Raw genomic sequence first — 24358 nt, 5'->3', positions numbered from 1 at the left:
CTCAAAGTAATTCCCAGTAGTAACTGACTCTTCTGCTGCTAATGAACTAACTGTTGAGAAAAATGCAATACTAGCTCCTTGTTGTGTAGTCTGACACTAAAATTTTCTAAGCATAAGCTGTTTGACTGTAAAGGGTATTTACATACATACTCTTATTTTTAGATTGTATCTTAGTCTACATAAATTTGAACCTAATAAATTCAGCTTTCTGTAAGAATTGTGGACTTTTGTGAGTATTAAATTAGTTTTAGCAATTTTACAGGAGCACACAAACAGAGAAGCTCTAAAAGTAAACTAACACACAGCTGCCATGTTTTGCAAACAAGGCTATGGAATAAAGTGAAGGGTTTGTGGACATGCAAGATGAGAAGAGGGAAAAGATGAAAACTTTTTTATTTTTAAGACCGAAAGCCAATGTTTATTTTCAAACAATCAGAAAAACTCCCTCTTTTAAAGGATTACAGAGGAGGACCAGAACAACTCTTAGGCATAACTGCATGTAATTGTACAGAAATAATGACTTATTATGAAGTGCTGTGGACTGACCTTACACCTTCTACCATTAAAACAGAGGGAAATACTTATAGACCAGCATTTTCTATACATCTTGTTATGTGTTTTGTCAAGAAAATTTCATTAGAGGGTTCCAGCAGATAAAAATGACCTCCAGGAAGCTTGTAAAAGGAAACATCTCCACTTGTTAGATCATGACAGGCTGAAAAAGATATTTAAAGTGTCAGAGAAATGACAACTATTGTGGTCATTTTACATAACTATTTCAAAGTTACTATTTCATAATTATTTTAAATCCCATATTAACTGTTTTGATTCATACATTGAGACTGCTCTGTTGATTTGTTTCATTTAAGAAGGAGATAAAGGACTCTAGAATACTCTTCATTAACTGTTGTGATACAACAGGAAAACGCATGAGTACAAAAGTGAAGTACAAAAGTACATGCATAAGTACATAAGGAAAACCATTTAAGCAAAGTACCTTCTAAATCATATGGTTTATCTTCAGACCCATTAAAGACGGTAATATCACAAGAGAAGGGGATATTCCTTTCTGCCTTCTCAAAACTGTGAACATAAAAAGTAGTAATAAACCTTTCCATAAGATATCTGTATTTGAGGTTTGCTTCCACATGCAAAATACTTTTTTCGCTCTCCTCTAAAGTGTAACAAACTTTGGGAATTAGTTTGTGCAGAACATCAGGAGAAGGAATTACTCTAAGATTCTTAGCTTCTTGCCCTACTGCAGTTAGGTCTAAAATTTTAAAGAAAGAATGGCCCAATAGTTAGGGAAAAAAAAGAGCTTCAGCCTGCAATAAAAATTCTCACTGACAGTAAACGATTCTGTGTCTGCTTATATTCATGTTCTAATGTTTCAGGGCCTTAACAGCATCAGGTTGCTATGGCCAAAATGGGGCCCCCACCAAGAGTGTCCTCATCTTTGCCAGGGTAAGAAACCTTAACCACTCAGCTGTGTGAGCTGTGGTGTCACTCCCAGCGGGGAACAGCAATTAGGACAGAAGCAGCTGGTTGCTCTCAACAGCACAGGGATTCTTTGCTTCTGGTTAGGCTAGGGGGCCTTGGGTTGGGAGGCTGAATGCAGTGATCCTGACACAAGATTAGGTGAGCTTATTAGCCTCAGAAAACAAGAAAATATGCGAGAATATTCCTTTCAGTGACTACTACCTTTGGATCCTAAGTAGAACTGTAGTTCTACCATGACATGTTCACTGCTGTAATAACAGTAGTAGTTGCGACAGTAAGCAGTGTTCTCATCTAGGGCTTAAATACTAGAGTATAAATGGAAAAGCACACGAAGGAGAAAACTATGTTTACTGTCTCATATTCTTTTTATAACAAAAATGAAAACAAATTACAGAGAAAGAAAAAAGAAAACCTGAAATTTTCAGACAGAGGTAAAACTGTCGAATACAAATGTAAGTCTGATACAAAATTGTAAAACTTACGAAAATGTCTGAAGAACTCTAAGGTCTTCTTTGAAAGTAAGTATCAGACGTTTCTTAATGTCTTCATCTTGCAGAAGCTCAGAAGGAGTTCCTCCTAAAATTTGTGTGTATTTAAGAATGTCTTCATCTTCTGCATTGCATATGGGTATGCTTTTGATGGGAAGAAATGCTTCAGACTGTCAGGACCAGACAAAACAGATCAAGTGTTGTATATAATATACTTTAAATAGTATTTTAATTAAGAACTGTTTTAGTAAAAAAGTAAAGTGATCCTCTGTCTCCAAAATACAATGGCTGATTAGTTTAACATCCACAGAGAATACTTCTTGGAAAGGGTTAGTAGGCTGAAAATACAGATTATGAGTGAGCCAAGTACCCTCAAGGTCTGAAACTTCCACAGACAAATACCTATGAATTTAATTTTGTTAAATTTGACTCTCAATATTGAAATACAACTAATAAAATAATCTATTTAAGAGAAAGAAAAGCCTAGCAGTGGACAAAATTCTGACTAATGTAGGACTGGAGAGACCAACTAATTATGGAAATTTGCAGGAATAATAATTGCTTCCATGAAGCACTAGCTCATGCTCAGGATTGCTAAGAAGCCCCAGAAAGAGAAGAATGGAATTAGCAAATTCTGACTGAGGACAGGAGGACTGGGGAAAAGCCACTTTGTCATTGTTTTCTTGAGAAAGAGTAGCAGAACCACCAGAACCTCAGAAGGAACTGAGGACAGATTGAAAAGCCAACAAAGAATGAGGAGGGAAAGAAAGAAAAGGCCACATGTACCCAGGGCTGGTGCAGGAGGTTTAGGAAAGACTAGGTTAAGAGAGTTATTTCACAAGTTACAGAGTAGCAAGTGGCGTTTCATATTTTGGTTTGATTACTCTTTAGTATTAAGCCAAAGGGCATAGTAAATAAAGCAGCATTCAGAAAAGGTAGCATTAGCTTAAGGAGACTGTTCTCCCTCGGCTAAGGTTGGCAGCAGTGAATATTCTGTAATGGGAAATTCTCCATCTGCCTCAGGATTAATTTCCTCTAAGAACACTTCTCTGCATGCATTCAGAAGCAATGCTTGTTTTGTAATAAAGCCACTCCGCATACCATACTGGAAAAAATGGTATTTTTACTCTTGGCAGCTAATACATGATTTTGTTTCGTACAATTAATGATTCTGTAACTTACATTTGGGGCATGTGCCCCTGATACAAAAAGGTGGATTGGCTCTAGTCCATACTTCTCTTTCAAGTGTAGCGCAACGGCAAAACTAATATAGGATCCAAAACTATGATGAAGAGAGAAATTAAAGCAAAGTAAGCAAAAACATATGTAAAAATTGGAAAAATTAAACATAATTTGAATTTCAGTTCTAACTGGCCACCTTAAACAGTTACTGAAACCATATATGACATGCAAATTATAGTGATAGTAGCTAATTGACATGAAGCGTATTCCTATACAGCCTAGTTTTAGAAATCAGACCATTTTTAATCTCTCTTTCTTTTAGTAATCTCCTTAATTTGCAGCAAGAACAGTCATTTTGAATACTTGGGACTAAGTGATCTTCAAAATCTATGTGTTTTATGAGTGGTTCACCCCCTGCATTCATACAGAGCAAGGACTGACACCAATATTAACAGTAAACACAACTATAAATTATCAGTGTAAAAAAACCCCCACACAACACTGCCATTTTTAGGAGACATTGTACCTGAAGGAATAAATAAATAACCGGAGTCTTTGAGATCAACAGGCTTGGGGAGGAGTGGCTGGAGAGCTGCTAGGCAGAGAGGGACCTCAGGGTGCTGATCCACAGCCAGCTGAACATGATCTGGCAATGTGCCCAGGTGGCCAAGAAGGCCCACAGCATCCTGGCCCGTATCAGCAATAGCGTGGCCAGCAGGAGTAGGGAGGTGATTGTGCTCCTGTAGTCGGCACTGGTGAGGCCGCACCTCGAGTACTGTGTCCAGTTTTAGGCCCCTCACTGCAAGAAGGACACTGAGGTGCTGGAGAGGGTACAGAGGAGAGCTACCAAGCTAGTAAAGGATTTGGAGCATGTCCCGTATGAGGAACGGCTGAGGGTTCTGGGGCTGTTTAGCCTGGAGAAGAGAAGGCTGAGGGGAGACCTTATCACTCTCTACAACTACCTGAAAGGAGGAGGGGGTCGGTCTCTTCTCCCTAGTAACAAGCGATAGAACAAGGGAAAATGTCCTCAAGCTGCACCAGGCAAGGTTCAGGCTGGATATTAGGAAGAATTTTTTTACTGAGAGGGTTGTCAGGCGTTGGAACAGACTGCCCAGGGAGGTGGTGGAGTCACCATCCCTGGAGGTGTTTAAGAGACAGGTAGATGTTGTGCTTAGGGACATGGTTTAGTGGGTGTTGATAGAGCTAGGACAAAGGTTGGACTCGATGATCTTGAAGGTCTCTTCCAACCGAAACTGTTCTATGGTTCTATGTTTTAGGATGACTTGACAAAAGACCTTTGCAGAAATGTATTTTCCTAAAGTTTTTTCAAATAAAGGCAAGTAGCTCTACTCCAGGAGTTCAAAGATAAAGCTCCTTCACCAGTGTATCTAGAAATGTATATACTTTTACCTGTGACCAAAAAATGCGAATGGTTTTTCTTGGAATTCTTTTAACAAAACGCTTGTAATTTCATTAACTACACTTGTCATGTCTTTCGCAAAAGGCTCCTTAAGACGAGATTCTCTTCCAGGAAGCCTTACAGAGGACACTGCAGAAGAGGCGGAGGAAGGGAGGGAAAAGAATTATAGTTATTTCAAATGGAAACAGTAGGATAATTTTAATTAAGTTTTTTAATCTATTCTGCAGAATATTTAAATTAATCCTTCTTACAGTTGGTACAGTGTATTTGCTGTTGCTACTACTGTCTTTTAATCCTGTGAGAGATTAGGTTTCCATCCCCTCCTTTACTCACAAATGTTGCCTCTCCAGCTGATCAAACTGATAAATGCCTTGGGTCAGAAATCCACAAGGTCCTGGTCTCAGCTGAAGTTTCAAAGCAACGTTATTACTATTAGTATTAATAACAACCACACATTCATTAATTTCAATAATAATAAGTTTGAGAGTTGTGTAAAATATATCCTTTCAAGGGCAGCATTAGAAAGTTAAACTCTTCAAATCGTACAGTGCCTCTTTTCTTCATTGCAGGCTCTTCAGCACTGCACGTAGTAAAATGTGGAATCACAGTATGAATTGATGGCAATTTATATTTATATGGAAGGACATATTACTTGCTTTTATTATAGTCCTTTCAGAACTGGGGATTTTCCACTTACTTTTTAGAGAAAGTAAGGAAGAAATAGATAAGAAAAAAAATGTTGATTTTTCTAAAATCTCCTTGACATCACGCATGCTGCCAAACTCTTATGGAAGTGATGGATTAGATGCAAAGTATTTTAGAAGAGGTAGAACAAACCACTACCTAATAGCATAGACAGCAGTACAGAAATGTTTGCATCTTCTGTGCAATCCTTTCCGCTCAAAACATCTCTGAAAGATTGTGCTGTACCCTGATTTTGTGGATTTTATTTATCCACGTCTTCGTCTGTGTCTGCAGTTGCTCCTAGGCTATCTCCATAGTAACTTTGTTGGAAGTAGTTTCAGTGGGCAGAAGCTTTTTTTTCCTTTTTAAAAAAAAATTTCAAGGAAAATTTGACGTGACGTGCAACTGTTTACAGAAAGCATACAAGCATATGGAGGACTGGTAAAATTGCAATGGCAATGCTCTATAAAAGCTAAATCATCTTATTTCTTTTGTGGAAGGTCTGGAAAACAGCCTTGGTTCCTCTTCAAATAGTGCAGCAATTGTTCTTTTCAGTGCTGATATAGCCTTACAGCAATGAGAATTACTTCGCACTGTAACTAAATGATATTTCTCTGTTATAAATCCATAGTTTAAGCTTCAGTTTTAATCCAAGGAGTGCAAAATGATGCAAACACTCTGGATAAGGGAAATTCAGTCTCTGCAGTCTCTCAACGTTAAAAGTAGTTCTTCCATCTTCACTCTTAACCTTGCTGATCCCTTTGTTTTTAACATATTATCAATATGCCAGTGTATTGCTGTTTCTGAAGTGTACCAATAGTTTCTGAAGCAGTCAAGCATACTACAGTCTCGTGAAATTTAGCTCTGAGGATATAACATTTGCACCTTGTCAAATATAATTTGATCCAAGGTGGTACAGAAAACTAGTAAACTCAGCACCCTAATGGAAATGCTACTTCCTAATGGAATTCCTTTCTGGATAAGACCCATTGGAAAAAGATTGTGGTGCTCTCAAGAACATTATATTCCATTAAAAAAAATGTGGCTACCATGTATTTCAGATTTGCTTAACTTCTGCTTTAGCTGCACAAATGACTAACCTTCAATTGCGCTGTTGAAGAGTCTGCCCCATTGAGCAAGGTAAGAAGTTCCACCTCCAGCCCATGGAAAGCAAATCAGCCTACAAAGAGCATTTGGCCTTTTGTATGGACAAGCAATCACCTTCTCCATGTCTAAAAAAATCACAATGAAACAACACATCATTCTAGAACAAGATTCTTCAGGTATAGGAAGATTAGAGTGAATTAAGTCTCACTTGAAACAATGGGCTGCAGTATTTTCTGACATCAGAACTGCTTGTGCTACAACAACAATCTGTTAGATAACAGGCAATCTTTATGCAACAGTGGAAACCAGTTCTGCTTTTATTAAGTGGTGATGGAATAGTACTGGGCAACACCCTTGGCTAATATTTTCTCCTATTTAAGTCACTGACCACAAAGTGATAAGCAGCAAAATAAATTGATATAGGATTTCAGGATGACCACTTAAAAACACAGGCTTTTAGAACATACACAAAAATATAAGGTCCATCTAAAGCCCTAGGGACTTTAGATATAGGGCCACCTAGTTCAATATTCTCTCTACTACAGTGGTAAAATGGATGTCGAAGAAACAGCTGGCTGCAGTTTCTTTATATATAGGAAACATCTATGAATTTCTCTGTCATGTTTTTATCCAGTCTCCCCTTAAATTCCTATGAACAGTTGGCACCTACGACATCCTCTTGCAATGAGTTGCACAGATCTACTATCTGTTGCATAAAGAATGCTCTCCTTTTTTGGTTTTAATCCAACTCCTGCAACTTCATTTGATGGCTATAGAGCAGGTAAACAAAGTGAATGGTTCTCCTCTCAGGATTTGCCATTAAGCATTTCTGAGATCTTCTGTCATATTGTCTCTGCCCTCAGCTCTTTTTCCTGAATGAAAAGGCCTAGCTTGCTTACATATCCCTCATACAGCAGTGCTTCCACACTCATGACCATCACTTCTCTCCATCTCTGGAGTTTTTCTAATTTTGTTATGTTCTTTTTTGAGATGGTGGAGTAATCAGAGCCACATGCAGCTTTATCACAACAGCTTTAATATTTTTATTTACTGACTGACACAAGTAACAGCTGAAGCAAGATTTATAACTACTCCTTCCTTCTTGCTGAGAAAGAAAAATAGCATTGAAGAGGCCAACTGCATTGTCTCTAGCATCAGACACTGTCTTTACTATCTGCAGAAAAAATCAGTTCTCAAACATTTTATTCTTCTTTCCCATGTTTCTTGTCCTTTATTCTTGCTGATTAGATTTGCAGACATAAGCGCTGAGGTGACATCCTACTACTGATAGCCTGTCAGTCTGTGTTCTGTCAGAGGGACCTGGGAACACCATGTGCAACAGAAATATGTGGTAAAGATAAATTAATTAGAAGCAACAGTGATACAGAATTTAAAAAAAAATGTTTCTGCAACCATTAGAATAAACTCACATGTTCTTGTTAAAAAGACTGAAAAAGTAGTAATTAGGGGATAACGAGCAGCAAAATTCCATTTCCAAAATGCTGCAAATCATTATGGCTATTATTGCTTGCTCAGTATATGCAAGGGCTGTTTCATCATAAAATGCGCCTATATGCCTACATGCAGTCTTTTCTACCTCCACAAGATATTTCAGAAATGCCATCAGATCAGAACAGGCAGCAATTTGTACCTATTTTAAAACTATGTAACACAAGCAAGACAGAAGAAAATCTGCCCAAATATTGCTGTGGCAATTTCTTGACTTTCACATATGTTTAAACTGGAAAGTTTGTCAAACATTTGTTGAGAATCACTTCAAAGAAACTATAAGAAAAGCAAGCCAAAAAGACTTGTATCAAAAATCACTGGGCAGACAATTTGAGCTTAAAAATAGCTGAAGGATAGGGGAACCAGTGCTGCAGAAGACATAATTTCTCTGGTGGATTCATTTAGCTTCAGTACTATTAGTCCCTTTTACACAGTCACTTCTTCCACAAAAAGACACAAAACCGCAAACATTTCTGAAGATAATGGTTTAAGTCGACAGTCAAATAAGAAAACTCTTTTCTCAAACTGATTCCAAAGGTTATACAAAAATTTCAAGCATGATAAAGAAGCACATCTGTTCAAAGTCCTTAAACTATTTAAAGATAAATTACCAGTCACTGAGAATCAATAACTCTTTCTACACATACAGATTTATTCCATCACCATCCAGCTTACTTTAGATGCAAATACCTGAATAGTCGGGGAGACCACCAGTGCCAGGAAATGGCAGCCCAAGGGTGGATCCACTTGTCGGCACCACCCAGCAAAAAGCAGGAGTCAGAGTTCGTATGTATCAGCAGATAGTGGAGCGAAGCCAGCCTTGCAGAAGAGGAGGGGATGTGCATCCAGGTGGCACAGCTACCTGCTTTTTAGTCTTTTCTAGGCTTAAGGGGAGGAGCCCACACCCTGGAAAAAAGGCAGGGACTGAGGTGCACAGCACCCCAAAAGGGAGACAGAAGCATCATGTGTTAGAGGGCACACATGGCATTTGGCAGCAATTTAAGGAAGGCGTGCCACATCAATCCCAGGGATTTAAAAAGCATGAGGTTAACATGCCCGTGACAGTGCAGAAGTTGTAGCAGTTTTAATATGCAGAGGCCCACAACCTCCCTGAAGAAGACGCCTGCATAAACGAACTGAGAAAAGCCAGCCTTTTGTAAGAACTATATTCCAAAGTACAGCGCTCACACCTCTGCTGGGTGGTTTTGCACGGGTCTGGAAATGTTCATGCAGAAGACCATCACCTGATTTGAATAAAACACTGTATTTGGTTAGTAGGCTAGTTGCCATTTCTATAAGCTGGAAGACATAGCAGCGCATGAAGAGCTGTGGTTACATGTGATGATTTTATATTAGCTATCATGTTATGCTCCTGGTGACCAGATGCTATCAGCAACCTAAAACCACCAGTATGTTTTAACTGCATTGTAGTACTAGGAAGATTGGCTTTTTTTTCCTTTTTCTTTTTAGTGTTACTTAACCGAAAATATCACAAACAGTAAAGTTAAAGTAAACAGTAACAGTAAAGTATCAGGAACAGTAAAGTAAAGTAAAAATATTCAAAAGCAGTGACCAAAACTAAGGAACCTGTGTCAAAATGGGTTCTGATGCTTAACTTGAGACCATAAGCTGGACTACTTTGTGATTTTCACATTATTCTTCGTTCTGCATTTCTCTTCACCATTTCTAGGAAACTGAAAAATCTGTGGTGTTAAGAGAAAAGCCTGCCTGTTGACGTAGCCAGTCAGTAAGCACTGCTCCTTTCCCAAACAAGGTCTGCGGTCTCCTACTCACTTCTGATTTCTGCTTTCCTGGGGAAGCCTACATCAACCCTTCTGACTGCAGCAGTTTCCGTGGGAAGGTGTGCGTTCCACAGTGAGGGCTGGTCCTGGGCCCTGCAGCTGCCAGTTCCAAATGGCAAAGTGGAAGCTGTTGCTAAGGCTTCTTTCACAGTACTTTAATGTTGAAATTATTATGAAGTAAGATGAGGCACACCTATGTTTGGAAAGCACACTATTTAGAGCAGCTTATATTGGCTAGTCCTGACCTGTGCTGTTATCTCCACTACTGCTTCTCCAGTACTATTAGAGGTGTTGGATTATAAGGTAGAATTTATAATAAAGCACCTAATATGCTTTATTTATTCCTACCTCAAATTGTGCCAACTGTAAAGTCTGACATCCAATGTTAATGTTATGAAAGCCAGCTGTTATAAACGTCAGGCCCACTAATAATGTTCCTAAAAGTAATAAAATACTACTGGAAACAATTATTTCCTAACTAAGACTGAAAATGAAATTGGTTAAGAATAAGATTTTGCAAGTATAGCGTTAATCAAATAGCATGATAGTTCCTTAAAAATAATGAAATTATAAATTGTATGTGTTGGTTGTTTCTGTTTGCCATCTAAATTTTTTCTTGGTATCAAAGGACTAGAGATTTATTTGTTTTCATATGAAAAATTAATATTCTAACAAATGACATAGTTCCAGGAGATGCCACTCTCAACCAAAATTATGTTTGCATTTCCAGGGCTGAAGCTAAAAGAGGGCTTTACAGAACCAACTTTGTCAACTCAGTACTAGTACAGAATAGAACACACTAGATTATTTCAGTTGGAAGGGACTTAAAATGATCACCTGACTGACCACTTCAGGGCTGACCAAATAGTTAAAGCACGTTATTAGCAGCATTGTCCTCTCAAACACTGACAGGCTTGGGGCATCGACCTCCTCTCTAGGAAGCCTGTTCCAGTGCTTGAACACCCTCTCGTTAAAGAAATGCTTCCTCATGTCCAGTCTAAACCTCCCTAGCACAGCTTTGAACCATTCCCATGTGTCCTGTCACTGCATATCAGGGAGATCAGCACCTCCCTTGCCACATCCCCATCTCGGGAACCTGCAGAAAGCAATGAGGTCTCCTCTCATCCTCCTTTTCTCCAAAAAAGACAAGCCCAAAGTCCTTAGCCGCTCCTCAGAGGAATCTCCTTCCACCCCAGCTTTGTTGCCCTCCTCTAGACACGTTCAAGGACCTTCACATCCTTCTTAAACGGTGGGGTCCAGAACTGCAGACAGCACTTGAGGTGAGGCTTCACCACTGCTGAATACAGCAGGACAATGCCCTCTCTTCTCCAGCTGGTCATGTTGTGTTTGGTGCCCCCCAGGATGGGGTTTGCCCTCTTGGCTGCTGGGGCACGCTGCTGGCTCCTATTGAGCTGCTGTTGACCAGCATTCACAGATCCCTTTCTGCAGGGCTGATCTCCAGCCACGCCTCTCCCAATTTATACTTGTGCCTGGCATTACTCCATCCTAGGCGCAGAATCTCTCTTTTTGACTTGTTAAATTTCATCCCATTATTCATAGCTCAATGCTCCAATCTGTCTAGATCCATCTATCTAGATCCCTCTGCAATGCCCCTTGTCCCTCAAAAGAGTCAACAGCACATCCTGGTTTGGTATCATGAGCAAACTTGCTAATGGTGCATTCCACTCCTGCATCCAGATCATTGAACAGAACTGGCCCTAGAATTGAGCCCTGAGGAATACTGCTGGTGACCGGTCTCCAGCTAGATATAGCCTCATTCACTACAACACTTTGATCTCTGCCCTTCAGCCAGTTCTTCACCCAGTGCACCGTGAACCCACTCCTCCAACCCAGTTGGACAATTGTCCAGAAGGATGCTGGGAAGGACAGCGTCAAAAGCCTTACTAAACTCCAGAAAAACTATATCCACCACCTTCCCTTCATCCACTGGGCGGATGACCTTATCATGGCAGGAGATCAAATTAGTTAAACAGGACTTTCCCTTTGTGAACCCATGTTGACTGTGCCGCCTGATTGCATTATTCTTTAAATGCCTTTCAATAGTACGCAATATAATCTTCTCCATAATTTTTCTAGGAACAGAGGTTGGACTAATAGAGCTGTACTTGTCTGGGTACATGCCCTTTTTTCGTAGCTGAAAATAACATTGGCTAGCTTCTCTGGGACCTCCCCAGACTCCCAAGACCTTTGGTAGATGCTCAAGAGGGATCTTGCCATAATATCTGCTAGCTCCTTCAGTACTCTGAGATGAATCCCATCAAGCCCCATGGACTTGTGAACATTCAGCTGATACAGCTGGTCCCTGACAGTTTCAGTGTCCACAAATGGAAAGTCTCTGTTCTCACACTCGTGGTCCTCCGACTCAGGAGATTGGTCAGCCCAAGGTCTATCCATATTATTAAAGGCTGAGGCAAAAAAAGCATCAAACACCTCTGCTTTTTCTTCATCCCTATTAGATGACCATCTTCAACAAGTATTGGTTCAATGTTTTCTTTAGACTTCCTATTGCTATTAATGTACTTTAAAAAAGCCCTTGTTATCTGAAACAACATTGGCCAGTTTCAACTCTAATTGAGCTTTGGCCTTTTGTGTCTTCTCCCTGCATATACAAACCACAGCTCTGTACTCTTCCTGCAGAGCCTGACCTTGCTTCCAGAGATCATACAGTTTCTTTTCCTCTTGAGCTCTGCAAGGAGTTCCCTGTTCAGCCAAGCTGGTCTTCTGCCCTGTTTGCTTGACTTAATGACACAGCGGAATTGCCTGCTCCTGTGCTCCCAAAAGGTGGTTCTTAAATACTGACCAGCACTTGTGGACTCCTAAGCCCTCAAAAGAAGATTCCCAGGGTACTCTGCTAAATAGTTCCCTGAATAGCTTAAAGTTTGCTCTCCTGAAGTCCACAGTAGCAACTCTGCTGTCCTTTTTTGTCATTACACTGAAAATTTTAAACTCAACCATTTCATGATCACTGTGGCCAAGACAGCCACCTACCATCACATCCCTCATGAGTCCTTCTCTATTCACAAATAGCAAGTCTAGGGGGGCATCTTTCCTAGTTGGCTTACTGAGCACCTGTGACAAGAAGTTCTCTCCTACAAACTTCAAGAATTTGCAAGACCTGCTTGTCACAGCAGTATGATATTCCCAGTTGATGTCTGGGAAGTTGAAATCTCCCATAAGGACAAGGGCTGCTGATCCTGAAATGTCTCCTAATTGCCTATAGAATAACTCGTCGGTGTTTACACTGTAATGGGCGATGGGTAGTAGACACCCACTGCAACATCTCCTTTGTTTTCCATCCCCCTAATCCTCACCCAGAGGCTCTCAACCACTTTGTGCAATCAAACCCCTACCTTATGTATAGTGCAACATCTCCACCTCGCCTGCCCTGCCTATCCCTCCTGAACAGCCTGTAGCCCTCTATTCTAGCACTCCAACTGGGGGTCTCATTCCACTAAATCGCACTAATACCAATGATTGTAGCTCTGGGAGTTGAGCAATGATTCCAGTTCATCCTGTTTGTTTCTCATAATGCGTGCACTGGTGTACAACCATTCCAGATACGCTCTGTGCTCCCAGGAGCAGTGCAAATGTTCCCACTAGAATTGCAACTCTCAGGCAATGCCACGTCAACCCTTGGCATACCTGCTGCAATCCTGTTGGTATCCCCTTCCCCCATCGATTCCTGTTTAAAGCTCTCTCGATCAGTCTTGACAGCTTATGCCCAAAGATGCGTTTCCCCATTGGGACAGGGGGATCCTCTCAGGCCCCAGCATACCTTGCCTCTTGAAGGCTCTTCCATGGTTTAAAAACTCAAAGTTTTGGTGGAGGCACCAGTCCTGGAGCCAGGTATCGATATCCTGACCTCACCTGTTTCTTCCAGTCTTTGCCCATTACTGGGAGGATGGATGAAAACACGACCTGTGCTCCCAATTTTTTTAGCATTCTTCCCAGGGCTCTGAAGTATCTTTTGATCTTTTTGACCTCAGACTTTTTGTTGCCACAGCATTTGTACCCACATGAAAGAGCAGGAATAGATAGTAGTCTGAAGGTTGTACTACGTTCTTCAGTCTTGTGATAATGTCCCTAATTTGGGCCCCAGGGAGGCAGCAAAATTCCCTGAAAAGAGGGTCTGGTCTGCAAATGGGTGCTTCTGTTCCTCACAAGAGGGAATCGCCAAGAACTGTAACTCGCCCTTGTTTCTTCTCAGCACTGCTTTTAATGCAGGTTTTGTTGCAAGGGGTTGGTCTCTGACCTTGGCAAAGCTGCTTGTGCAGGTTCCTCCTCTATCTCATTATGTGCTTCATCTGTCATACGCAGGGCCTTGTACCTGTTCTGTAAGGGTATCTTAGAGTGTAAGGAGGGGTTTCTCTTACCATTCCATGCTGTAAACTTCTACCCCTCCTTATCCCTTGTGATGCTGCCTTCCTCCTGGTACAATGCAGATCCAGGACCTGCCTCCCTAGTGGCCATGCTGAGTTGGCTCCCATGTGTCACAGATGGCAGTGTGGCTCCACAGATCCATCTTCTGCTCAGACTCTCGGATACTTCTGAGAAGTTCCTCATCCTTAAAGATTTCTTAGCTGCTGCTTTATGGCAAATTTCGGTCTCTTTTGGACCACAATACTAATACAAGTGGACCTAATGGTAAGTCCAGAAATGTCCTCATTCTCTAAAACCTCAAACTTATTGTCTATTGATGGTAAATGACAACATTTGCTATGCTATATAAGCAGTGTGCACTCTGCAGATCATGGCAGCTGAAATGCATGAGGTAAACTGTCACTTCTAGCAGTTTGTAAGATTAAAAGTGGGGGAAACACTTACAGGATGACTAGTAAGTATGATTCTTTCAGAAATGGTTAAGAAATAGGGCAAGAGTAATTTTTTTATCCAATAGTTATTAATACTGAAAACCCACCAATGTAATTCTTGTTTAAGAACAGAAGCATTGCTGGGGCAGTTGCTGTTCACTAATAGTAATTTAACATTACTCATTCTGAGCAGTAAAACAAGTACATACAGATCCCTGAAGTAAAGCAACAAAGAAGCATGTGTTTCTCAGTTGCACATGTGTGGTGGTTTGACCCTGGCTGGATGCCAGGTGCCCACCAAAGCCGCTCTATCGCTCTCCCCTCCTCAACTGGACAGGGGAGAGAAAAAAATAGAAAAACAGGCTTGCGGGGTCAAGATAAGCACAGGGAGATCACTCATTTGCTGTCACAGGCAAATCAGACTTGACTTGGGAAAATGTAATTTATTACCAATTAACTGAGAGAGGAGTAATGAGAAGTAAAACCAAATCTTAAAGCACCTTCCTCCCACCCCTCCCTTCTTTCCCGGGCTTAACTTTGTTGCCGATTTCTCTCCCTCCTCCCCCCCAGTGGCACAGGGGGACAGGGAATGGGGGTTGTGGTCAGTTCATCACACTGTTGTTTTCTGTCGCTCCTTCCTCCTCAGGGGGAGGGCTCCTCACACACTTCCCCTGCTCCAATATGGGGTCCCTTCTCATGGGAGACAGTCCTTGCTGACTTCTCCAGCGCGAGTCCTTCCCATGGGCTGGAGTTCTTCATGAACTGCTCCAGTATGTGTCTCCTCCGTGGGGTGCAGTCCTTCAGGAACCGACTGCTCCAGTGTGGGTCCCCCATGGGGTCACTAGCAGCAAACCTGCTCCAGCGTGGGCTTCTCTCTCTCCACGGGCCACAGGCCCTGCCAGGAGCCTGCTCTGGTGCAGGCTTCCGACAGGGTCACAACTTCCTTTAGGCATCCATCTACTCCAATGTGAGGTCCACCACGGGTTGTAGCCAGATATCTGCTCCACCGCCCATGGGCTGCAGGGGCACAGCCTGCTTTACCATGGTCTTCACCACAGGCCACATGGGAATTGCTGCTCCCGTGCCTGGAGCACGTCCTCCCCCTCTGTCAAGGGTTAGGGTGGGGCTGGCCACTAACAAATGACAGACTCTCTCTATTAACCCCTCTCCCCTCCCAAAAGGGAAAGGGAGAGAGAACAAGGGAGAGAGACTTTATGGTTTGGAAAAGAAAACTAAAACAGATTTAATGAAACAGTAACAATAAAAGAAAATATAATAATAAGAAAATAATGAAACATATACAAATAGATAAAAAACCAATACCAAACCCAACTCCCCCCACCCTGATGACGATACGTCACCACCGACACTGCAGGGCTGGCACTGAGGCAGTCCCAGGCTGGACTCGGCAGCAGGCAGGAATGGGATGCAGGAGGTGGATTCAGGCACTGGATTCAAGAATGCACAGATCAGGATCGACGACAGAAGAACAGACAGAGTCCTCCCCTGATGTCGGCCATCGAAGAAGAGAGAAAGACCCTCGTGATCTCTCAGCTTTATACTGAATACGACATATATGTGATGGAATACTCTGTGGGTCAGGTTTGGGTCACCTGTCCGGTTCGCTCCTTCCTGCAGGTGCGACCTTTTATGCGCTTGCGACCCTTTTCACTCCCGGCACCCCAACATGGAGTACAAGATTTAGCAGTGACCTTGGTCGCTAAAAGAACAAGTATAAGCAAAGGCCTCTCTGCATCCCATTCCTTGGTACGAACTATAAATATCAGGCCTTATCACTGCTAGAAGCAGTCACTGTCTGGAAAAACCTGCTGCTGTTTCAGAAAGTGCCGTTAGTTAGAGGAGAGTTCTGTTAACTGAAAAGTTAAAGCACTAAAACAGAATTAGTTCTGGTTTAGCCCAAACCAGGACACCCTCCTTCCTCACTGACCTTGGTGTCTGCAGAATGTTTCTCTCACATATTGTCACTCCGCTGTCTCGCTGCAATTACTGCTGCCCAATAACTATTTTTTCCTCTCTTACATACGTTACCACGAGGCACAACCACCATCGCTGATTGACTCAGCCTTGGCCAGCGGTGGGTCCGTCTTAAATCCAGCTGGCATGGGCTGTATGGGACACAGGGAAAACTTCTAGCAGCTTCTCACAGAAGCCACCCCTGTAACCCCCCCACTACCAAAACCTTGCTACGCAAACCCATTACTACACAGAAGATTTGAAGAACTAAGTTGTGTATGTGGTTTAATAAAGGTCGCCTTTTAATATTGACAGTTGTGAAATACATTGGATTGTATCTTCTGTTAGCAGTTTAATTTTTCTCCCGTCAGTCATTATTTATTGTCAATAATTATTTATTATTTAAACAAAACACTTTTCCCTTCTCCCTCCTCATTTCTGTCACATAGCTGCCGACACTCAGTCAGCCACTGAGAGTGAACAGCGGTGCTAATTGCATGGTAACTTGTGTGTCGTGCAGAGCTTGACCTACTCAATCTGCCACAGAAATGAGGGGAAGAATGGGTTTATCCCAGTACTTCCACTGCCATGCACAAAACTACATCCTGGAAAAAAAGTAGGATGATCATCATAATCAACAGAACAGTGCATTGTACATTCAGATGTACAAAACCAGACAAGGCTTGTTTTTTCTTTCCTCCACAGATGCTGAGGATGTATCTGTCAGCAATTCTTGATGCCAAACTGACAACTGTTTGGAGAACAAGTACTTTGCAGAACTGCTACTCTGGAGAAGCAGCAACTTCTGCAGAAGGTCCTGCCATCTCCCACCAGTGCTGCTCTCAGCTCTTGGACAGTAAGTGGTGGGCTTTGGAAACACCAGTCAGAACCAAAAGATATGCAGGAAAAGTGAAAGGACATAACAAGTTAGGGAAGAGAGAGTTTTGCTTGCCCAAAAGTAATGGTGGATGAAGTAGCATCAGGACTGACAAGAATAAAACCTGCAAACCTTAGGAAACCTAGTAGGATGCAGAGAGACACTGCTCAGGTGGAGAAGTATAAATGATAACGGGAATCTGCTCCTTTCTTACCTTTGCATAGAAGGCACACATAGTACGGAGAACACTGGCACTTACACTTGTCCCACAGCAATCCAGATCTTGAAGTGGATGACAATATGCACACTCCACTTCCACCCTACAAGAAATAAGGACATGGTTAAAATAGGCATGGGGGTTTATCACTGTCAAGGTTTGGCCTCATAATCCAGTGGTACAGAAAGTATTCAGTATAGCCCACCATGCAGAGAGCTACCCTACCCAAATGCCATGAATTAGCTTGTCCCTGTACAGAAAGAAAAATAACACTTTCCTCTTTCTGAAGCTTGTAGTAGATGCAGGTATCTTTCATGACCATACACTGAAGTCTACCAAGTTGTTCAAAATTCTACCTCTTTGTCCATCAAGATCTCCATATAAAGGGCTCACAGTCCTTGCAGTTTATGATAGCTGTATTTGTCCTGAGCTGGGCACTGGTTTGGAATTCAGATGCCATTAAAGCCTTGGAACAGCTCAGAATCTCATAGAGAGCAAGGGCCTGGAAGATTCTGCCAGTAACTCCAGTCTGAGCTATTCAAAGAAAGATCGTCTTGGAGACCTCAGTCACCACTTTGCTTCAGTGGAGTTGTCCATTCCAAATTGATTACCCAGTGACAAGCAGTAGGTGCAAGACTCCACAGGGCTATGTCCATTCTTTTAAACACAAGTATTTTTGTGTGATGATAGTGAAATCCCCATGCCTACTCATAATGGAGAGCCTCATCTTTGTCTCTTTCAGTCTGAAAGTTCTTTCTGCATTTGTTACTGGCCTTCCAGCATCCTATGGGTGATATCATCCCACCAGTTCAAGCTCAAGTCCTGTGTCCATAACTATTGGTTCCACATGGGAAGAGGAGATTAAGTAGCAAGGACTCCATGAAAATCATTCCGAATGCTTTTTTCCTCCTAAAACAGCTGGATCAGGAAAGGGGGCATCTCTTCATGGAAGCAGAGGGAGACCCTTCCAGAATAGCTGCTCCAGTTGCAGCTGCAAGATTGTCTACTGTTCCCTCCATTACAGAACCTTGCAGTGGGCAGTGTGAGATGGCACAAAAATATGTAAGGCAGTGCAATGCTTGACCTGCAGTCAAGGAAAGAAAGATTTGTGAGACGGCTTTCTTGTGCACAACTTTGAACTACAGGTATAGAGGGGGAAGCCAGCCTAGACTAGTCAAAAAAAAACCAACAAAAAATCTCACTCAGATATACTGGAGGTGTAAGCAGTCTCAGAACATGCTGCTTCAGTATACTAATGTGTCCTTACTTTGTGAAAGTATTTGGCAATGTAGATACAACATATACGATTCAGTGAGATGCCTCAGAGAAACAGATGATCCAGAGACTCAGATGCAGAAGCTGAAATGAGTATGAGCTTGAATATGAATATTCATCCTAAAAAAAATAATCCATCTTTATTAGCTCACACTAGTTCTGAGGAATAGGAACAAATCTCACGAGGATAGATTGAGCTCCCTTGCACCCACCCTTGATGAACCAAAAATTAGTAAGTGATACACTGAATAACTGTAATGATTGGCCTGGATACAAAAACATGCATACCTGCTGGAAGCAATCACTTTTCTGAATAAACCCATACCATGGGATTTGATGACAGTGTTTCCCAAGTGATTAAGCAGGTATTTCAGAATATTTTATGCCACCATCACATATAAGTACCCTATGGACAATTGCTAGACCTTCTAGGGAAAAACTCTTAGCACTGTTGGCTGAAAAGTGAGTGCTTTCTGTACAACAGTTGAAACATTATATTGATCAGAAATTGCTGAAAAAACCCTGCATAAACAGCTCTGCTGTTTAATCTTTCAGGGATCATGAATACTTGATGTCAGCCAAGTAAAAAATTGCCAGAGAGTGAATCACAGAAAAGATAGAAATAGCTACTGAAAAGCATGAAGAAACTTTTCTCAGTAAGCTAGGAACATTGTATGGACAACAGCAGGCCCAGGGTGACAGACCTCAAGGCTGAGAATGGGAAAGGAGAGCTTGAGGAAGGAATGGCAGACTAGTGACAAGAGCCCACCACAATAGCAGTGAAGTGATATGTGGAACCAGAGAAGTGCAGGTGCTTATGTGTGCAAACAGCAGGAATCCAAGAAAAGCAGAAAAGGAGAAGAACCTGTAACTGTAGATGCTGCTTTACTTCACCAGTTTAAATCTCTAGAGTTTAAATCTCTAGCATATTAGGTAACATGTGTATGTATAAGCGTATAGAATATTTGCAGAGAAAATATTTTTGGTTTATAGTCAATGATGTTAATGAAGATGCATGAACCTTTAGTACCTGATGTTGCTGAGAAGCAGAAAGTGTCTCACCTCTACTAGGTCACTGACCAAGCAAGGCACAATCAATTCTGCAAACAGCTAGGTGAGCACGCTTGTGTAAGTATTATTATATATTGGACAGTCAGGTCAGAGCACTAACATTTTGATAGGTATATGAAGAAAGAAGGAACAAAGTGGTTTCTTCTCCAGAACAGTCATTTTGCAGAACAGAGAGAAATGCCAGGAAAATTCTTGCCAATGTACTGGCAAAATAATTCATTGTGGATGTAGTTTAGCACCAGGATCCTTAACACAAAGGCTTTTCCTTGAGAGGCTGTAATCAGGAGGAAATTGAGTTGGTTTTCACCTATGACTAGATCACATGAGACCAAATATGTTGAGGGGCCTTGTGCTAACACCTGTGGATATTTTTCTTTGGTATCTGATACCTTTCTCTTTGTAAAAGGGTGGAGTTCGTTCAGGTGTTTCCATCATTACCAGTTGCCTGTTAGCAGTTGTTGCTCCGTGGCACCACCTACAGCTTTCCCAGCATCACAAATTGGCCTCATCTTCCCACTTGCCTTCCAGCTCTCACTCTCCTAAAGCAAACCCATGGGACCAAAGGAGAATTTGGTAACATGTATTTACATAAGTTAATGAGCAGTCCATGCTGTAGGTATGAATTAGCTGATGGATGGATATAACAAGATGGCCATAAAGCACAGTCTAATACTTCATGTAATTTTTGGCCCATACTTGATACTTTCTTAGAACAATGGGTAGATACTCACTCCTTAAAAAGGCAAAAATAGAGGGATTGTTTGCTGAGGTACTGGTAGGTCCACAAATTGTTCATACAGACTCTCTGCTCAACGATTTGCTAAAGCACGCCTCAAACTGTGACCAACACAGGTCATTCACACAAGTAGAACTATGCTAAGAAGGTATGGAAACAAATACAAGATTCCTGAAAAAATCAGTAATGGGGCCAGTCACAGAATGACCTACAGTAGTATTTGATGACAATAGTATTCAAAATCCATGTTGTCTTTGCTGCAAAGTTCTCATCAAAATGTTAATGCCTATGTATGAATAAAGGCAAGGAAGTCTGTGTTTCCTCCTACTCAGCTGGGGAGTCTGATACAACTTTCTTTTGCTGAATAGAGGATAATCTACAGAAAAAGGAACTGGAGAGGACATCGAGGCTCAGCACACAGTGTGCAGAGGGACTTCCATTTGGCAATCACAGTGGATAGGATGCTTATGAAGTCCAAAGCTAGTAGAAGTAGTAAGGCAGCTATTGCTGCAATCACGGTCACGAATCAAATCTAATTTTCTGCAAAATCTGTGGAGAAGGCAAGCATGGGGAGCAGATTAACAGTTCAGAGAGTAACTAAAGACAAAGGTGTAACTGAGATGCAGATTTGTCATCAGGTTTGTTTGATCTTGCTGCTGATGACAGAGATAATCCTGCCCTTCTCAGCTTCTACCCCAATCTTTTTGTCACCACTAGCACCCACATAGCTATATAGAATCATAGGATCATAGAATAGTTCGGGCTGGAAGGGAACTTTAAAGGTCATCCTGCAATGAGCAGGGACACCTTTAGCCAGATCAGGGTGCTCACAGCCCCGTCCAACCTGGCCTTGAATGTTTCCAGGGATGTGGCTTCTACCACCTCTCTGGTCAGCTTGTGCCAGTGTTTCACCACCCTTGTCATAAAAAATTTCTTCCTTATATCTAGTCTAACTCTGCCCTTTTTTAGTTTAAAACCATTACCTCTTGTGCTATTGCAACAGGCCCTGCTAAAAATCTTGCCCCCCCCTTTCTTATGGGCCCCCTTTACGCACTGGAAGGTCGCTCTAAGGTCTCCCTGGAGCCTTCTCTTCTCCAGGCTGAACAACCCCAACTCTCTCAGCCTGTCCTCAGAGGGGAGATGCTCTAGCCCCCTGAGCATCTTCGTGGCCTCCTCTGGACCCACTTGAGCAGGTCCACATCTGTCTTATGCTGGGGGCCCCAGAGCTGGACACAGCACTGCAGGTGGGGTCTCACCAAAGCAGAGGGGCAGAGTCCCCTCCCTCGACCTCCTGGCCATGCTGCTTGTAATGCAGCCCAGGATGCCGTTGGTTTTCTGGGTTGTAAGCACACATTTTATATAGTAAGATCACATTCTTTATCAAGCTGAAAACTAATACTTATCCTGTAGGTTAGTCTTCATCTACATCAGTCAGCTGACCCTGTACATTCTCACCATCCTCCTGTTGATAAGGAAAGGGTCCTTTCGCAACCTTTTTACAAGCTTTGACTGACTTAAACCAGCTGGATGCATGCTGGGATTACATATACAGTCCCAAGGCTGGGATGTAAAAGACACATCTGTGCTAACCTAATGGAGTAACTTGCCCTCAGGAAGTATTTTACAACTCTTGCTGAAACAAAAAACCTGCCGAGTCTGTCTTACTGGTTTGAAAGACACATTTGGCTGATCTAATTTTCATTCAGAAAAAAAAAATATATAAGCCACACACAAGAAATAATTATTACATGAATACATAATCTTATTTGGCATACATTCAGCTGAGTCTGGATTTATTTGACATCTAAGCATATCTCGTTAGGGAAATGTCTTTTTTTGGTCTTTTTTTTTTTTCTTTCTTTTTAACAAGACAGCCATTCTAAAAAAGAAGTAGATAATTTCTAAATTGTCTTTATTTTTCCACTACTTCCATCTATTGTACTTATACCTAAGATCTGACTTAGACCCTACTACAATGAAGAAAGGATACATAAGAATTCCTCTGCACAAACAAGATTTTTCTGGATTGTAAGTTTTCAAGAGAAACAAGCTTTTATTTTATTACCTATAGGTTTTAAGTTAGATACATGATCTGGTGAATTAATGGCAGACAAAAAGTACTTTAGAATGTTCACAGTCAAAAAGAACATTTCTTTGTTGAATTATTGGCAAAGAAATGGCTGTGTGAGAAAAAAAAAAACCTTCTGAATTTGTTTTAAGAAAATATTGCCTGGGGGGGTTCATATTCTTTTATTCTCTTCACATTTAGAATAAGCTGAAAATAAAATGTTAGTTCTATAAAGAGGTGTATAAAAGATTAAAAGAGCAATCAGATAAATCACAGAATAATTTAGGTTGAAAGGGAACTCTAGAGATCATATAGTCCAAGCCCTGCCTCATTAAGTTTCGAGTATCTCCAACGATGGAGACTCCACAACCTCCCTAGGTAACCTTGTTCAACTGTGTTCACAGTGAGGATATTTTTCTTTCCATCCAATCCCTTGTTGTGCCTTGTATCTGCAAGTCTTTTGTCTTTTTGCTGAGTACAACCAAGAAGAGTCTGGCTCTGTTCGTCCTCTTCCTACCCTTCCATTAGCTAGGCGAAGACATTAATAAAATACCCATTCAGCACTCTCCTCTTAAGAAAAAACCATTTCTCTCAGCCTCTCCTTGTACACCACACACTCCGGTCACAATCACGGAGTCCCCTGCCACAATCACGGCCAGCTCTGAGACAGGCCTGCTGCTAGCCAAGGCTGAGCCCATCAGCGATGGTGGTAGCGTCTCTGGGATAACATGTGAGAGAAAGGGAAAAAAGTTACTATGCAGGAGTAATTGCAGCTGGAGAGAGGAGTGAGAGTGTGTGAGAGAAACAACTCTGCAGACACCCAGGTCAGTGAAGAAGGTGGGGGAGGAGGTGCTCCAGGAGCCAGAGCAGCGATTCCCTTGCAGGTGGATGCCTGAAGGAGGCTGTGACCCCGTGGAGAGAGGAGCCCATGCTGGAGCAGGTTTGCTGACAGGACTTGTGACCCCATGGGGAACCCATGCTGGAGCACTCTGTTCCTGAAGGACTGCAGCCCATGGAAGGGACCCATGCTGGAGTAGTTGGTGAAGAACTGCAGCCCGTGGGAAGGACTCATGCTGGAGAAGTTCATGGAGGACTGTCTCCTGTGGGAGGGACACCACGCTGGAGCAGGGGAGAAGTGTGAGGAATCCTCCCCCTGCAGAGGAAGGAGCAGCAGAGACAACATGGGATGAACTGACCACAACCTCCACTTCCTGTCCCCCTTTGCTGCTGGTGGGGAGGAGGGAGAGAATTTGGGAATAAAGTTAAGGCCAAGAAAAAGGGAGAAGTGAGGGGAAAGTTTTTTGTGGGTTTTTTTGGTTTGTTTTTTGTTTTTGTTTTGTTTTGTTTTTTAAGATTTGGGTTTATTTCTCATTACCCTTCTCTGATTTGATTGGTAATAAATTAAACTAATTTCCCCAAGTCGAGTCTGTTTTGCCTGTGACGGTAATTGGTGAGTGATCTCCCTGTCCTTACCTCGACCTATGAGCCTGTCCCGCTGAGGAGGGTAGTGATAGAGTGGTTTTGGTGGGCACCTGGCCTCCAGCCAGGGTCAAAACACCACACATTCTTCTGTCAGGAACTCCTCAGGGCTTGGGAGCTCTTCAGAGTAGCCAGGC

General features: G+C 42.0%; 1 protein-coding gene across 1 annotated transcript; it reads right to left on the bottom strand.

The window, feature by feature from the left end:
- Nucleotides 1–581: 581 nt before the first annotated feature.
- Nucleotides 582–6504, bottom strand: OLAH (oleoyl-ACP hydrolase). Its single transcript, XM_009947238.2, has 6 exons — nt 6375–6504; nt 4581–4719; nt 3171–3270; nt 1983–2158; nt 998–1083; nt 582–715 (listed from the first exon to the last, which is right to left on the bottom strand). Exons 1-6 carry the CDS (start codon nt 6502–6504, stop codon nt 582–584), a joined length of 765 nt encoding a protein of 254 aa, XP_009945540.1.
- Between the last annotated feature and the right edge of the window lie 17854 nt (nt 6505–24358).

Source organism: Leptosomus discolor, chromosome 6 (genome assembly GCF_034619465.1).
Source record: "Leptosomus discolor isolate bLepDis1 chromosome 6, bLepDis1.hap2, whole genome shotgun sequence".
Classification (NCBI taxonomy): domain Eukaryota; kingdom Metazoa; phylum Chordata; class Aves; order Leptosomiformes; family Leptosomidae; genus Leptosomus; species Leptosomus discolor.
The sequence above is the reverse complement of the archived record's forward strand: the minus strand, read 5'-3'. Positions and strand labels throughout refer to the sequence as shown.

Excerpts from the sequence above, each read along its gene's own strand:
- OLAH (XM_009947238.2), bottom strand. The coding sequence starts at position 6,504 with ATGGAGAAGGTGATTGCTTGTCCATACAAAAGGCCAAATGCTCTTTGT. Across the intron at positions 3,271-4,580 it reads TTCGCATTTTTTGGTCACAG|TTTTGGATCCTATATTAGTT; the intron begins GTAAAAGTATAT and ends TCTTCATCATAG. Across the intron at positions 2,159-3,170 it reads CAGGGGCACATGCCCCAAAT|TCTGAAGCATTTCTTCCCAT; the intron begins GTAAGTTACAGA and ends TGGTCCTGACAG.